Raw genomic sequence first — 17,676 nt, 5'->3', positions numbered from 1 at the left:
TCTTTACCAACTGAGCCATCAGGGAAGCCCTGAATCCCAACATTCTGTCTTTCAGGGCTGGGGCAAGGGAACTTCTTCAAGCTTCATTTTTCTTAAGCATTTCTTCCCCAGAAGATTTTATCCCTACTGTTCTCGTATCTCAGGTGATACGATGCTGCCAGCTCCCACTGGAATGGGATGTCGGCCAAAGAGTTGTACATTAAGAGCGGCTCCACTACTTTAACAGGTGCTTAAGCATACTAAGTGACTCAGAGGGTAAAGCGTCTGCCTGCAATGCGGGAGACCCGGGTTTAATTTCTGGATCAGGAAGATCCCCTGGAGAAGGAAATGGCAACCCACTCCCGTACCCTTGCCTGGGAAATCCCATGGACAGAGAAGCTGGTAGGCTCCAGTCCATGGGGTCACAAAGAGTCAGACACAACTGAGCGACTTCACTTTCCACTTTCCACTAGCATACTAAGAAGCACCGCAAGAGGTGGGGGGATGGAGGGGGTGCGCAGTGGTTCTCTGAGTCTCATGGTTAATTTTGATACATTATTCCTAAATCAGGCTAACTCTTCCTGGACTCCAAATCTATCTTTACACTCACAGGATGAGTATACAATCAGATACTGAAATAAACATACTGAGAGATAACTTGACTTACCAAATATTATCAAAATTAAAAGCCTTTCTCACCTTTCTCATTACCAGCATATTCTCCGAGATACGGTGGAATCTCTGCTTGATATTGTAAACCAATCATTATTTCCTTCAGAAAAATTTAGAAGTAAAAACAACTTATTATAAAAATAAATACTGGGAAAAAAGTTCCAATTTATTCATCAGTTACTACAAGTCTAAAGTTATCTTGCAAAATTACCTTAAATTATTTCAGAAATGTTTTTAAAAGCTACTTTAAGCCAAATGATCTAAAGTTGCAATGGTAACTTAACATACCTTCCTCAGATCTTCAGGTGAGTTACCACTGTCTGTTTCAACATCTTCAACCTCTGATTCTTTATCTCCATCACACGTAGTATTTGCTTAAAAGAAGAAAATTAAATTTTTAAAAAGGGTTTTGCTGCCTTTCTTTACAGCACCTGAAAGAGTGGCTGATATTTTGTGATAAAAATTTGCAGAATAAATGAGATCAGCACAAATACACTAAACTTCGTGTACTATTCTCATTTTCACACTAGTCAAGACATTGAAAACATGAAGAAAATGCATGCTATCATTATAATTATTTGGTGTACAATCATACAGTTTGGAGAGGCAAGAGGAGAAAGTAGAGCACTGGACTACACTGATTACATTAATCCAGAGAGACACACACACACACAGAGCGGCACAATGAGTTCATAAAAACAGGCTTTTTGCACACATATGTGTATTGTATCGGAACTTGTTAACTGAACAGTTCTTCTACCACAAAAATACCTGAGAAATAAGCAAAACTGCATGTAAGAAATTATTTCAGTCCAAAGACCTTTTAAATATTGCTGATATATATCAAAAGATAACACTAAGGAATTAAAAGGGAAGCATTACATAAATCACTAAAACTACAAAAATACTGTTGGCAACGGATGGCAGTTTTCAAAACCAGGAAAGTAGGAGCTTTTTAACAGAAACCTAAAAAATGTCTATAAAATTTCATGGCTGAACCAAGACTGGTTGCCTTAGCAACAGATGAGTCTTGAGAAAGAAAACAGCTTTGCAAAACCAAACAAATGCTTTCATTTTTAAACAGCATATTAGTTTACATCTCTCCCAATAAAAAAAGGTTATGATCTTATTCAGATTATAATAGTATTCTATTTCAATTAAGTAAAACACTTAAAATATTCTGATAAAAACTACATTACGTAACAAAATGTACCCAAGCCAGAGCATCAGCGCTACTACTGCTCAGTAATGACTGGATGTCTTACATCGTAAAGGTCTAGGGAAGAAGTCAGAAGTTTCATGGGAAGTCACAGATGGAGTCAGATCATCTGCAGAAGACTGAGTTTCCTCATCATCACCTGACAATAGGTCTTTTGCTATTTCCTCCTATAAGAAGAGGAATGCAACGTTAGAGTTAGAAATAATTATATCCCATCAATATTGAAAAAAAATCTTTATAACATTATTCATAAATATGATGGTATTATAATACAGTTAAGAACTATTAATAGTTGAAGCCTCAGTTTTGAGAAAAGTAAATTTGAAATTCTCCTATAATTTACTTCATGTACATAATTACTTAGTAACATTTACTACTTAAGTATATATAATATTTAATGACCACATACTATTACACATTTATGATGCAACAAACAATCTGTGGGTATTTGTGCCCAATTTGTGGGCATGCAGAGAACTTATCTGAAGTGGCAAACTAATTTTTAGTGAATTTACAACAAAAATAATCTTACTTCTAAGCAGTTAAAAATTAAAATTCACTTTCTGCCAACTTAAATAACTAAAACAGAAGTCTCCAAACTCCACTCTTTCAGTAACTTTAAAAAGTTCAACTAATGTACCACTCAGACTAGTGATATAGTATTGAAAGAAACAGTTCTGAATTAATTTTAAGTGTATAGTCATCCTTGTGCCTGGCACACAGTAGGCACTCAATATTTGCTGGATGCCTATGGCCATTAAGGTCTTTGGTACATTAACATCACTTTTGAAAAGTGGGGACAACACAACTCACAGGAAGAGGTTCCAAGATGTGGATCCCTCTCCCTGCTGGAGACCTGAAAGTTGAGGAAAGCCTCCCAGGGATCCATCAGCAGAGACCACGACTATGAATTTTCCTCGCCAGGGACTGGCCACCCCCACATCCAGCCTACATTAAAGACGTACCACTGAGGTCTTGGCTGAAATGGCCACTGTCATTCCCAGAGCCCAAGAAAACAGAACTTCTCTCCAACCACTCCATGCCTAAGCCAGCTTGTTTGAAAACTTCTGGGGATCTATTAATCAATGCATTCATGTGTCCACAGGATCAAAAGAAGTTAGGGCAAAATCTAAGTGTAGATATAATATATCTACACAGGAAAGATAAAAAGTTATGGAAGAAAACTCTAATATTCAAATTATTATGAAGTTATTACTACTTTTAAAGCAGTGAGATCAAAGCCAAACAATATTCAAATCAGTCACCAAAATGACAAGAGCAACAGGTCCACAAGAAGTTTACAATTCAGAATTACGAAACACTTTAAAGAAACTAGTAAAAGCAGTCAATGGGAATAGATCTGGGATTCCTCTTCTACATGCTCGTACTTACTTTGTCTAGTGTCATATCTGGTAGTTCATCTGCAAGTTCACTTGGGGAGCTATTTGCACTGGAATTTGCAACAGCTGGAATTGTAGGTTCATAGCCATAGAATGCCAATAAATCTTCTAGAGGCATGTTTCCTTCCTATTCAAGCCAGAGTACAAACATGAGCTCAGGAGATGCCACAATGCTGAACGGCAGATAAACCATGATGCCATTAATGTTCAGAAAGCACATATATCAAAAGGGCAGTACCAAATCAAAAATCAAGTTTTAGTTTTGCTTTTTGTACAATATACAGAAAACAGGATCAAATACTGAGCTATAATTAATATCTGAACAAAAACCGAGCAATTAACACTTTAATTTTCATTTTCCAGCATCATTTTACTTTTTAAAAACTTAGTCAAATATTTGCTTTAGGGCATACTTTTTCTTCCACTTTTCATTACTATATTCACCTTGAAGTATTACTTCATATAATTTTTAGCTTGTTTCCCTGCAATTAACAGTTGACCACTTGATTTATTCTTTGTGTTAATAGGAAGATACCTAATAAGAAACCTTGGCTGAACATTTATGAACACTATTATGTTTATATATTAATATTCAAAACACAGTTATCCTTTGATATTCCTACTACTGTATCTATATTCTCTACCAGCTATTTTTTCCCCCAAAACTTTCTGATGAAGTTTGCACTACCACCAGCTTACAGATGAGAAAACTGGGGCTTAATTCTGCATCTGAATTCCAGGCCCTCTAGCTCTCTCCTTGACGATGCTGCTTTGATAAAATTACATACTCTGGCTGCAGTGCTGCCTGTGTTATGAATACTTACGCAATGCCAGATAGTGGCGCTCAGTCACTGTTTTTCCCCTCCACTAATCTGAAAATAAGTGCTATATTTCCTTGTTAAAAATATTTTAACTCAACCACAAAGTGCATAGAACGACTTATAACTATCATTTAAATAACTTCACAATCATACACCCCTCCTGCACAGCACAGAGAACTCTACTTGGGGCTGCGGTGACCTAAAATGCAAAGGAAATCCAAGAGAGGGGAGACATGTATATGTTTGGCTGATTCACTTTGCTGTACAACAGAAACTAACGTAACATGGTAAAGAAACTACACTCCAATAGTAAAAAATTTTTATAAACCCATACATCGATGAACTAGCTAATTTCTTAAATATTTTGAAGATGTTTATGTCCATCTATAAAGAGGTTTGCTTTTAAAACTTGCTTACAGTTCAGTGTTCCCCTTAAGAAAAAACATCTAACTTATGAAGCAAACAGCATGAAAGTGTGAAGCAGAGTATGCAAAAATATGCCCAGTTGACCACAACAGTGAGCTAATAAGGAGGACCAGCGATGCCCACCCGAGCCCGAAGGGGACACGGGTTCTGGAGATCCCTAAGAACTGGCCTGCAGTTTTACAGCTGGGCTTCCCTGGCGGATCGGACAGTGAAGAATCTGCTCACAAAGCAGGAGACCTGGGGTCCATTCCTGGTCAGGAAGATCCCCTGGAGAAGGAAATGGCAACCCACTCCAGTATTCTTGCCTAGAGAATCCCAGGCACAGAGGAACAGGGTGGGCTACAGTCCATGGGGTCGCAAAGAGTCAGACACGACTGAATGACTAACACACTTTTGCATTCTGCACTATGCCTGAATGAAACAGGTTCATGTTATGAGCTTAGAATAAGGTATATGATAAAAGGCTAATTTGTAAATTTGCAATAGGAGACACGCACCTTTCCAATGACCATGCCATTCATTAAATCTTTTCAGCTTGGAACTGAAATCAGTCAAAACTGCTTCGGAAGCATGGACAAACTCAGCACAAATTAAGCTGTATGGTCAGGATGAACAGAAGTTAACCCATGCCATGGGAAAACCTCATGAATTATTTCTCCAAAGAATGCCTCGAAGGTGCCAGAGCCACACTGAGAATTTCTCCAGTCCTGCTCCTTGTAAAGTCCACACAGCCCATTCCCTTTCATTCATACTATTTATGAGGCTGGGTTGCAGCCTTTGCCAACCACCTGTTAGTGGTATTTCTCCAAAACTTTAAAGTTTCAGATTCCCTCCATGTACTGGGGAGATGGCAATTTTCACTCATCATGCACTGATAGTCCACCTTACCATCAATACAGCATTTACTGGGTTCTAGGAACTGTGTGGAAGACTACCAGCTATAGAAAAAGAAAATTTAAAAAAAAAAAATCCTGCTCTCAAGGAATTCAGTCTTGGTGGAAGGAACTGATAAGTTAATTATAAAACACCATGACAGCTGCAATAATCAATTCTGGAACTGGTGCTATGAAAAGGTGGGAAGGAAGACCTACATCCAGGATTTAATAGTATACAATAGGGAAGTGTCACACAGAGGATAATGACTGAGCGAAGTTTGGAAAGACAAAGAAGCTTTTAACAGATGAGGGTTGTATACTAGGGACTCATGGTTCGTCATCAGAAACAGTGACTGAGTAGAGACTGCCAGGAGGCGGGAGCTGCTATGAAACACAGGTCTTACCCTTCCACAGCTTAACAAATGAGGGGGATACTGACAATACTCAAATACAGAACTGCCAATTATCCTGAGTGCAAAAGAAACAGTCCTGAGATACAGAATTACGTGGAGAGCCTATTGTCATGTGGTTGCAGAGGAAGACAAGTGACCTTCAGCTGAGGGCCGAAATCTGAGAAGTGACCAGTCAATCCTGTGAAGAGCATTCCAGGCAAAGGAAACAACACACTTGAGGCCTGAACGTGGTTTTCCACTAAGCCAATGGCCAGAACACGAAGAGTAGAGTGAAGAAAGGTTCAAGAGGACATTAGAAAGAGAAACAGAGGCAGATCACGAGAGGCTTCTCCGCAAAGAAACTTGGGATTTATCCCCACGGCAATGGGAAGCCACTGGAGAATTATAAAACTAGAATGACATGACTTTATTTCTTCTTAAATCCTGAGCAGCTGTACGAAGAAAAATTGCAGGAGGTAGAGAGATAAGAGAAAAGCAGGGAGACCACTTGGGAGACTCATGCTGGGTTAGTGATACAGACGGAAAGAAGCAAACAGGTGAGATCCATTCTGAGGTGGGAATCAAACGGACTATGGGGTAAAAGGGAGAAAGAAGGACAACTCCTCAGATTTCTATCTGAGCAACTAGGTGGTGGTGACTTTTACTGAGACAGAAAAGACTAAAGGACAGGAAGGCTGATGAAGGAATTAAGGAGCTCTGCAGAGGACACAAGTTAAGTTTGAGAGGACTATGAAACATCCAAGTGGAAAAGTCAGGCTGGATGAGAGCCTGGAGCTTGGAGGATCAGGCTGGGCTAAAGATATAAATCTGGCATTCATTAGCATCTAGATGATATTTAAAGCCACAGGAGTAGATGAGCTCACTCAGGGAGAGTAAAGAGAAGAGGATCTATGTTCTATTAGAAGAATTTTCAGATATACTACCCTATAGGCAATGGGACATGTCTGGAAAATTTTGGACATGATTTTCATTCTGAAAATAATGTCCTGGGGGAGTAGAAGAATAAGAGCCCGAAATAAAGAAGGGAATTATCCAAGCAAAAGTAAGAAAAAAGAATCTGTTTCTTGACTTACTCGATAGAGGGAATGTAGATAACACAGCAGTCTAAGTAGATTGCCCATTTCTGGCCTGAGAAGGTTAAATAGCTACAGCACAATTATGAGACCAAAACAAAAGACAGATAAACTTCAGGGTAGAGGGTGGGATGATAGATGATGGTTTAAGGTAAAAGTTGAAGCAATGGGCTTGAATGAGTCATCCAGAAAAGGCAGAGTGAGAAAGACAAAAGTTAGAACCCTGGGGTACAGGGTTTAATTGATGATATTCATCAATGAAAATAGGGGTAAATAAAGCCCATAAACACAATGGAGAGAGATGTCAGAGGGTAGAAGCAGAACTAAGAGAAAATGCAGGATTATTAAGTAAGTTAAGGAAAAAGCAAAAATGGAGAAACCACGGATGGTCACTCAGGTCAAATATTAAAGAGAGATAAAGCAAGATAAAGATAGACATGAATTCTTTGTATTTGTCAATCAGGAATTACTGGTGACCTTACAATCTGTTGGGAGAAGCAAAGCTGAGGACTGAATGAGCGGAGAGACAATACATACACTATAAAAGGTGAATGAAGAAGGCAACACAGGGTCAAAGAAAAATTTCCAAATGTGAGAAATGTATGAGTAGGATTCCACATTGAAATTTTAAAAAAGGGGTGGGGGGGTGGTGCAGAAGAATAAACTGAGGACTAAAAATGAAAATTCAGGACTAGCCTGGGATGTGGATGATACTTTTGGAACCTGAGGGTACAAAGAAAGAATACGTATAAAAGCTAAGTTTGCATGTGTGGAGCAAACAGAAGATCTGAGCAGTTATTCATGAAAATTCTACTTTCTCTATAAAGACACAAGTATGATCATCTGTTGAAGGAGGAAGTGACCATCTTAGTGGAAAGCTCATTAAAACAGTCAAGGGATGACACTACAATGACCCTGAGAAGGGGCTGGTGCTAAAACACAGAAATTATCTGTACTAAGACTTTAAAGCAAAACTGGAAAAGATTAATCCAGTCTCCAAAGTACTTTACAAATGAGCTTTCTATTAGAGCCTATTAATAAATCACTTAGTCCTTTGAAGCATAGGAGCAATGTTTTCAAAATTGAATTAGCAAATCTCCAAGTCTCTAAGGATCCATGGTGTTGAGATCAACTCAGAAGTTTGATATAGCACCATATTCCAAGGATGAGGACTTTATTTCTAAGGCATTTTGTTGAATCTATTTAAATTTCAAGGGTCCATTTGAGTCCAGTCATACTTATAAATGAACTGTTTTATAAGTTGAAGGATTTCTAATAGGAAGAGCACATGATTTAGAGACAGAGGACTCCCTAATTGTTAACTACTACTGTGGGCAAATCACCTAACCCCTCTCATCTCTTATTTCCTCATCTGTAAACAGAAAAACACATTATTTCCTTAATCCTATGATGCACAGCCTCACATACCAGAAATCAGGATGCATCCTATTACCAATGTACAGATTTCTCATAGTAAGGCTCTTCTCTGCTCCCATCTATGCTATTTCTGAATCTACAGTACATCTTACAATCAACAAGGCCTCTGAGCCAAGGGAATAATGCTAATATTTCTCTGACACACTTGACGGTGTTGCTAGATAGGGCCAATGATATTGTCTAAGTAAGGTACAAACTAATTTTAATATAACACCAGTATGATACCTTAAAATACAGGCTGCAAAACAGAATACATGTAACTTTCTAAAATGCTTTAAAAATAAATAAATAAGGATGTAAACCAAAGTCTAAGTGGTAGAAAAGATGTTTTCTACTTTTCTCATTTTACAATGAATGTCAGAGGAGAAATCTCTGTATTAATAAAAGCATAAATATAAATTACTTTTGAAAAAGTTTTAGGTCTAATTCTAGGATTATTAATTAAAACCTATCAGGAAACAATAACATGAATAAATTAAAATATAGTACAATATAAACACAAACCTTATTTTAGTATATTTGGCAACTAAAATCTTGTCACACAATCTATCTCTATACTTACCAAAGTGCCACTATAAGAAAACTAACTTTGTACCTCTCTTATTTTCCATAACATACAATGTACTAAAAATTTGTAAGAACCAAAATAAAGGGCATATATAAACTATCAAATTTATTTACTATGAGCATAAAAACTTGTAATTTTTTAAAACATGAACAGCAAATCCCTAGGACTGTTGCCATGTACCAACATCTTAATCACTGTTCTATAAGATAAGATTAAGAGAATACATTATTTTAAATTGTACAGAAATAATTTTAAATTTCTTTTAAAAGTAAAATGATGCTTACTCTTTATATATGTGTCTCTATCTACTATTTCTTTTATTTTCACGTTTCATTAAACATCAATAAAGAACAGAGACCCCAGCTACAATCATGGGCTTCCCAGGTGGCTCAGTAGTAAAGAATCCAATGCAGGAGACTCAAGAGACATGGGTTCAACCCCTAGGACGGGAAGACCCCCTGGAGTAGGAAATTGCAATCCACTCCACTCTTGCCTGGAGAATCCCATGAACAGAGGAGCCTGGAGGGCTGCAGTCCACGGGTCACAAGGAGTCAGACAGGACTGAGCAACCGAGCACACATGCACGCAAGCACTGCAGTTACGCGCTACTATAGATAAGAATCACAGTGCGGGGCGGGGGGAGGGGGGAGCAGTCAGCCACTCTCAGAAATGGTTCTTCTTGTGCCTTGCTCAATGAGAGAAGGGTGAGCCTTCCGAGCAGGGACATAGCACTTAGGTCTTCACTAGAATTTATTGAAAATCACCTGTATTTTTCTGTCCCAATTTCCAAGAATGTGACAAGAAGAAAAACTGCCTAAATACAGAGAAGTTGAAATATTTAAAGGTCTATAATTTTTCTGAATCTACAAATTCAGTAATAGATATCATTACAAAGCAAAGATTTAATTACTGGAGTTTACTAAACAAAATGAAAATCACAGGAATAGAAACTAGGTATTTCTGTGAATAGCTAAGTAAATAACTCTTTGCTGTTGATTATTTCTCTATATCTTCCCTAATTTTCTTTTAAAACTCATTAAACACAGATTAAAGCAGATATTACTATAATCTCTGGAAGACTAAAACCTACATATCTGAAAAACAAAATTTTACTGGTCCATAGATCTCTACCAGATTACCCATACTCAAGTAGTAACTATGTTAACACATTAAAAGAAATTTAAAATTCATACTAGTGACAATACATCTATTCGCATACTAAGGCACAGTCTAGTACATTTGTATTACTTTCTTATATCATGCTGTAACTAGACTGCTGTCTCCCTATCTTTAACAACAAACACATAATTAAAGAAAGTGCATCATGAGACCTCCTGGGACTTTTGCTCATGCCCACAGCAGTATCCTGACTTAAAAAACTACAGGAGAGAAGTAAGAAGAAGCCTTCCACGAACTTCCACATGAGGCTCAACATCTTTTACTACACATAAATCCTTTCTCCCATAGCTCTCACTGCTTACTGCTTTCACAGTTCTTAGCAGAGGACATCAAAAAAAATCTTTGTTCCCATTTGTCACCCCACACTAGACCGTAAAGCTGCTTGAGTCCAAAAACACTGTCAACCTGCTAAATTTTGCAATCCCATGACCTACCACAATCCCTGGCTCAGTGATAATGCTAGTCGGATTATAATTCTCAGTTATTCTAGGCTACCCACTCATGAGAAGTAGAAAGGAATTGCCTGAGAAAACTCAAGGCAGACCTTGAGAATACTGGGTATCTTTTCTTATCAACAGGCAACATACTGTCATACCCCTGAAAGAAGTAATAGGCAAGACTTTTCTTCTAGAGTATTTCCAAGCAATTTTATCTCTATATTCCCAAATCTGTTCGGCTTTTGTAGGAGATATACGTATTTTTTAAATGATTAAATCTAATTGCAACCATGTGGCATTAATTTGTCAAAGGAATGAACATGTTTAGAAAATTTCAACTCTTCAGGAGCAAGCCTGGTGTCTAGGCCCTGAAGACTCTCCCTCTGTTTTTCTGTGTGTTAAGTTGAAGGAAGAAACACAATAATAGCCCAGCTTTGCCTCACAAAAGCAGAAGAGACCATACAAGAATGTGCTTTGTCTTCTTCAAGAAAAAGAAATATGAAAAATTCAGTAGTATTCCTGAAAAATGTGTTATTCTGGGTTGATTAGAAATTTGCAAATAAGGTTAATTTATAGATAAATATAATCTTTTCAAGGAATCCTCTTTCATGGAGGCCTCTCTCTGTAGTTTCTGGTTATAAGTATGTGTTTAAAAATCAGTTCATTTGAACTTACACTGATTGGGGGTTTTAAAAGTTATAAACTACATTTACCCTACCAACTTTTTAAAAGATAACTGGAGGGTAGGATAGAGGGTATTACTAATTCAGTAAAACAATGTGGTATAGTGCCAAGAGGCTGGGCTAGGATTTAGTCTCCTCCAGTTCTCTAGATCTCAATAATCTCACCTGTAAATGTGCCTATTTCATTGTGCTGGTATAAACTTAAAAATGGTTGGAAGCAAAGTGGAAGCATTAGTCTCTCAGTCATGTCTGACTCTTTGTGACCCCATGGACTGTAGCCCAACAGGCTCCTCTGTCCATGGAATTCTCCAGGCAAGAATTCTGGAGTGGGTTGCCATTTCCTTCTCCAAGGGACCTTCACAACCCAGTGATTGAACACCAGTCTCTTGCATTGCAGGCAGATTTTTTAGTCTGAGCCACCAGGAACAACACCACCTCCCACCAAAAAAAAAAAACAGGTTAAGAGATAAAAAATAATTTTTCAAAATTAAATGAAAGTGTACTTATTAGACTATTCTTCAAAATAAGAAAATCAGTAACATTCTGTACAAAAGTAAATATGCTGATACTATTTTTTTAATTGAAGTATAGTTGATTTACAATGTTGTGTTAGTTTCAGGTGTGTGATCAAGTGATTCACTTATTTATGTGTGTGTGTGTGTGTGTGTGTACATATTCTTATATACAAGTATATATATTCTTTTTCAGATTCTTTTCCATTATATGTTATTACAAGCTACTGAATATACTTTCCTGTCCTATACAGTAGGTCATTCTGATACCATTTTTATTTCAGATAGGTTGTAAAATAATTTATAATAGAATTCAAAATTTTTACTATGTTTGTATTAAATCTTCACTATAAGTTTGTATTAAAACCCTAAAGTAAAATCCTTTACCTTTTCTAAGTCTTCGATTTCAGAACTGAAGTTTTTACCCTCATCCATCATTTCCTCTTCTTCAAGAGTTCTTTCATCATCATAGTCATGGACCAACATCTCAGCAGTGGGGTCAAAATCATGATCCTCAGAAGACAAAGACCCAACTAGAAAGAAACACACTCAATCACTTTACAAGTTCATAAGGCTATTTACAAAAGAAAATAATTTGTGTTCTACTGCCAGCTCCTTTTAACGTTTATATGTGAGCTTTATTAAATGCATTTATTATGTACTTCACAAGTTATAAAGTTAAGACCATACAGTTTCTGAAAAGATATTTAAATCAGCAAAAGAAAAAAGCCAGTTTATAACCATTTTTATAAGGTGTCCAATCCATGAGAACATGACTTCTAATAGCAACAAAGTGATTTAAATGGAGTGGTCTTTAAAAAAATGTTCTAAGAGAAAAGTCGCTTATCAGTTAGTTTTGTTTCTCTAAAAGCAGTAGAAAAATGTCAAAAGGGTTATGAACAAAAGACTTCACAAGAATCTTCTATACACTGAGGCTAAAAACTTCAGGAGAAGGAAATATTAATTTTACTCAATTCTCACTCTCAAATAAAAGTTCAAATCACAACAGAAACCTGGTTTTTTAGAACAAACACAAGTTTCTGTGAGGCAGCTACACAGTAATTCAGTCTTCAAAAGCACCACATCACTTTTCATGTCTATAACAGTATTTCAAACTCCCCAAAACTAAACCGTAAGATTATATGAAGGGAATACAGAAAATCGTATCTATGAGCTTTGGAAGATATATCCCATTGCAAGCTGTTTTGGTCAACTCAAACTTGTTTATAAGATGGTAGTGCCTGGAAATTCCCTAGAGGTCCAGCAGTTAGGACTTCCACAGCCAGGGGCATAAGTTCGATCCCTGATCAGGAACTAAGATCCTGAAACCCTTGAGATGTGGCCAAAAAAGATGGCAATGAATGATTTTTAATGGCAAATCTGAAGTCAACAGGATACCCTGAAAACCAAGTGGAGAAATGAATACTATCTATAATCGCCAAGAGAATAAGGTCAAATTTATGAAAAACAGAGTTTTCTCCACTTGTTTTACTCTAATATGTAATTCAACTGGACCGATGACTCTCAGAGGGGGAAGACAAGAAGTAGTAGAATTTTAAGAGTGGAGAAAGGGAGAACTGGAAGGAGGCATATTCAACACAAAAAAGTCTGATGTGTTTTTACTCAAGCTTTAATATTTTAAAACTTCAAACACTGAAGGACATTGAGATCATTACCAAAACACTGAATTAGACCAAAGATTTTTCCAAATCACAGACAATTCAGTGTTTTTGGCTCTGAGTTCAGAGGACTCTAATCATTAGTCCTGAAAATAATAAAATTTCTACAAAATGTTTTTAGGAGGTGTGCATTATGACGTTATTTTTCACATGCTGAAAGATTTTAACCCGCTGATTTAAAAAATCTGTTGACGTATAGGTGGTTCAACAATTTTAGAGAAAGATGAATACTTGTTAAATAGCAGAAAAGCAGAACAGCAACCATTACGAATTTTCTTTTTTGGAGAAATTCCCAGATACCTTTGGGGTATGCTAAAGTGTAAGGTAGGAAATGCGAACTGAAGTCACTCAGTCGTGTCCGACTCTTTGAGACCCCATGGACTGTAGCCCACCAGGCTCCTCTGTCCATGGGATTTTCCAGGCAAGGGTACTGACTGGAGTGGGTTGCCATTTCCTTCTTTTCTACCTCTTTGATGGCTGAGCTCTACCCTCTTCCTAATCCACATCGCTTGGCTCACTTCAAGGCTTCCCCTTGAGGAAAGCATTCATTCAATAAGGGCCAGAAATGGAAGGGCCTGAGAGTCTATTCTTGGCTCTGTCCCTGGTTTTCTGGGACCTGAGGTAAGTCATTTAAACTTTCTGGGCCTGGGTCCAGTTTTTCATTTATAAAATATATAGGGTTGGCTTAGATGACCTCTAGTCTCTTCTGGTTCTAAAATTCTCTTAAAACTCGGCTAATTGATTAAAACTAAGTTATAAGTTTGTTTAAACTCCAAAATCACACTCTCTTTTTATTTAGATTGCAACTTCTTAAAAGCAGACAGTGATGCAAAATGGAAAACTTCCATTATCATCCAGATGTTTGGCATCTTGTACATAAATATTCTTTCCCTCAAATCAGTTCTAACAAAGAAACGTCTGTCTCAAAATCAAACTAACTTAAAAGTAATTAAAAGTAAAGACTATTTTCAAAAGCTATTTTCAAAATAGCCTCAAATTTCTTCTATTTGGTGTTAATTATTTTATAATACCTTAAATGATAATCAAATGAGACCTTGAAGGTTGACTAAATACACAAAGTAATATGCAAGGAAAATGGTCTGTTCACTATAAGGCAACATGTGGTTAACTGAAGACTTGGAAGCCCATCCAGACTCTGCTATTAACTAGGTAACTCTCAGCAGAGTTATTTAAAAGTCTCCTCCAGTGTAAAATAAAAGAGTTGAACTAGTTTAGAGGCGCTTTTCTTGGAGACTGTGAGGGAAAAGAGGCGGCCAAAATGGGGCTGGAAAGGGAACGAGAAACGGAAACAAAGCTGTCCTTCCATTTCAGCACATGAGGAAAGGTCTTTACCATGGGACAGGTTTCAGGGGTTCCACCAACCCCAAATTATATGCTATTACCCATTATGTGCAGAGTTCTGTAAACAGAGTCCCTTGCTTTCATCAGATCCTGACAAGGGCTTCTGACACCGTAACAGTTGAGAAACACAGTCCTAGATGGTCTAATGTTGTCTCACTTCAAAAATTCTGTATGACCAACCTCAAAAAGCATGGGTTTCTTTTAATTAGGCCAGCTTTACCTAACTCTCAGTTTTCAATTTAACACAATCTACAGGCATTTCTCAATTTTGAAAAATGTATGAGACAAAGTAAGGCGAGATGGGGAGAAGTGACTATCAATATGAGCAACCCTCAAATCATGACAAATTAGAGAGACGAATTGTCAAAGAAATTAAAATCTAAACTGCTTAAGTTGGAGGAAAGTTTGGGATAGATGTGGGATTAACTGTTTCAGGCTTGGAGAAAAATAAAAAACAGGGTATGTTGAGAATTAGATATATTACTTTAAAAGAACATGTCAGTTAGCAGCTTTGTAACAAAGTATTTTTTTCAACATGCAAGGAAAAAGAAAATATGAGATAGAATAGTTGTTCCTTCCTCAAACAACTTAATTACCAAAAAGAACACCGAAACCTCTTAAAAACAAATGATGAAAAACTCGCAAAACAAATTTTTGTTGGAGGAACTGAGCAATAGATCTTTGGGCCCCCATCACCACCCCCTGGGGCCCACTGAAAAGGTAAGAGAACAGAACAAACCTGGGCTCGAACTTCCAAAAGAAGCCTAGGAGAGAAAAGAAGACGTGCGGTTAGATCGCGAAGCCAAGGAAAGAGGCAGCGCCGGCAACAGGGCGCAGAGGAGGCGGAGCCCAGCGCTCCTCCGCAGCTGCCAAAAGTGCAAGACGTAGCTTCGCTCCACTCGCTCCTGGCCCCCTTCGGGCCCCTCTTGGCTGCCTCGCCTTCCTCCCCGAGTCCCCAGTGTACAAACTCGCAGACCCAGGACGAAGCCCGGTGTCTAACAGGCAACTCCAAGCCGCCCCTTGGAGCTCAGCAAGTTACAAAGCAGAGAAGCAGAACCCAGAACAGCCGGCTCGCAGCATCAGTCCCCCATACCCTAGCATTTCAGTAGTCCCCCGAATCCCACCGGCTCTCCACGGCCCCAAACAACACCTCGCAAGGCAACACCCTTTCCTGGAAGGGGCTCGCCCTCTGCATCGAGTCCACCCCCTTGGGGCCCGGTAGCCCCAACTCCGGGGCTGTCCTCTGTCCCCGAGCGTAGGCCAGCTCGAAACCGGACACTCGCCCCCAAACCAAAAGCGCAAGCCCCCCATCCTCTCTCCCGCGTTTAGAGATGCGGATCCGCAGTCCCAAAGACAGTGGTATCCTCCCGGAGTATTTAGTCGCTCCCCGAGCCCAACAGCGAGCTCCTCGACCGAGGGGGCTCCTGCCAAGGGGCTTCTGCTGCGCCACCACCCCCCCATCCTCCCGCCCCAGCTCACTAGTCCCGGGGGACACGTCCAGGGCAGCTCCGCTCGCCCTGCCGACCCCCTTAATCGGAAGGAAAGTGGAGATACCGAGAGCCCGTGGAGAGAGCGTCGAGGGTCTTGGTTCTCCCCGTTTACCCCCAGGGGCTCCCGCACCTCCAGGGCTGCGGGGCGGGGAATCTTGCCTCTGCCGAAGCCCAGCGGCCGCGCATCCCGCTCGCCTCCGCGCCGGAGCAAAGTGGAGCGTGAGACTCCTTCGGCCCGCAGCCCGGACCCAAAGGGCCGGGGGCACAGAACACTCCTCCCGCAGGGCAGTGGCGCAGCCCGCTCCCCGCTTTGCGATCCGGCCGCGGAGGTGGGGGCTCGGCCGGTTTCCACCCACCCCGGCCCCGGGAGGCGGCGCGGAGGCTCCAGCGGCCCGCGCAAGCTGCTCGGCAGCACGGCACGGCGGCGTCCCCCGACCGGGGCTCGCTGCCGCCGGCCGCCGCCGGCCGCCACCTCCCGTCCGGCCCCGTCGCCCGGCCGGGTCAGGGCCGGAGCCGCCGCGGCCTAGTCCCGGAGGGAGACCGCTCCCGCGCCCGCTCCCGCCCCCCGGCCGGCCCCGCCGCCGCCCGTCGCCGCCTTGCGGCCCCACACCGCCACGCCGCCCCCCGCAGGGCCCCGGGAAAGGCCTCGGATCCCCGAAGCCAGGTTGGGGACCGCGGGAGACCGCCGGGCGCCCGCTACAGCCCGGCCGCTCCTGCCCGGTTTCCCTGCTCACCTCCGCCATATTGGTACCTTTAGGGCGAACGAGCAGCGCCGAGCCCAGTCCCCGGATGGGGCGCCTGAGCCAATCGCAGCAGCCGCCGCCGCCGCCGCCGCGGTCCGCCCGGCACCCGCCCGGCGGCGGAGGCGGCTCGGCCCCTTATAGGGCAGGGCGGCCCGCGACACCCCCGGCCCGCTCGCAAGCCCACCCCGCCCGGCGCCCCTTGCCGCGCCCCGCGCCCGCTGCGGGCGCCTCGACCCGCACCAGCGCTCACCCGCCTTTCCCCTCTCGGCTGGAGTAAAGTTCCTGCCGAATTGGAGGCAGCCGGGGGACGGATGGAAACGCTGGCGCGGGACAGACTCACGTCCAGTCAGTCGAGGCCCAAGAGCCGGTCGGGGCGGCTGCGGACCGACTGACAGACCCTCCGGTCCGGGTGGGCGTGGGGGAGATGGGCAAGAGACTTGGAGGGACAACTCGACAGACTTCCCTAAGGATCGACGGCCGAGAGGAAGCCCTGGAGAAATGGGAGGTGGACTGAATGGATTGACTGATGGACGTGAATAAGCCCAGAATGAGAGGACAGCGACCAGGCATTTTGCGGTTTCCCCTAAGAGACCTGCAGAAATGGGAAGTGCTGATCAGCGTACCCTGGCCCATGGAATAAACGGTGGAAGAGGTCATTTGCCAAACAGACTCTGGAAGATAGTGACAGTACAGAAGAAAGGGCAATAG

The 17,676-nt window shown here is 41.1% G+C and overlaps 1 protein-coding gene across 1 annotated transcript in view; it reads right to left on the bottom strand.

The window, feature by feature from the left end:
• Window positions 1-17,054, bottom strand: part of MIER3 (MIER family member 3) — a 28,940-nt gene extending 11,886 nt beyond the window's left edge. The window contains exons 1-7 of the mRNA XM_043488837.1: window positions 16,960-17,054; window positions 15,475-15,499; window positions 12,082-12,227; window positions 3,263-3,397; window positions 1,917-2,037; window positions 940-1,025; window positions 679-751 (exon numbers count right to left, since the gene is read on the bottom strand). Of these exons, the coding sequence (XP_043344772.1) occupies window positions 679-751; window positions 940-1,025; window positions 1,917-2,037; window positions 3,263-3,397; window positions 12,082-12,227; window positions 15,475-15,499; window positions 16,960-16,968 (595 nt within the window). The 5' untranslated portion in view covers window positions 16,969-17,054. The remainder of the gene's footprint in view (window positions 1-678; window positions 752-939; window positions 1,026-1,916; window positions 2,038-3,262; window positions 3,398-12,081; window positions 12,228-15,474; window positions 15,500-16,959) is intronic.
• Window positions 17,055-17,676: the final 622 nt, after the last annotated feature.

This window comes from Cervus canadensis, chromosome 16 (genome assembly GCF_019320065.1).
Source record: "Cervus canadensis isolate Bull #8, Minnesota chromosome 16, ASM1932006v1, whole genome shotgun sequence".
Classification (NCBI taxonomy): domain Eukaryota; kingdom Metazoa; phylum Chordata; class Mammalia; order Artiodactyla; family Cervidae; genus Cervus; species Cervus canadensis.
This window is presented reverse-complemented; position numbering and strand designations above follow the sequence as displayed.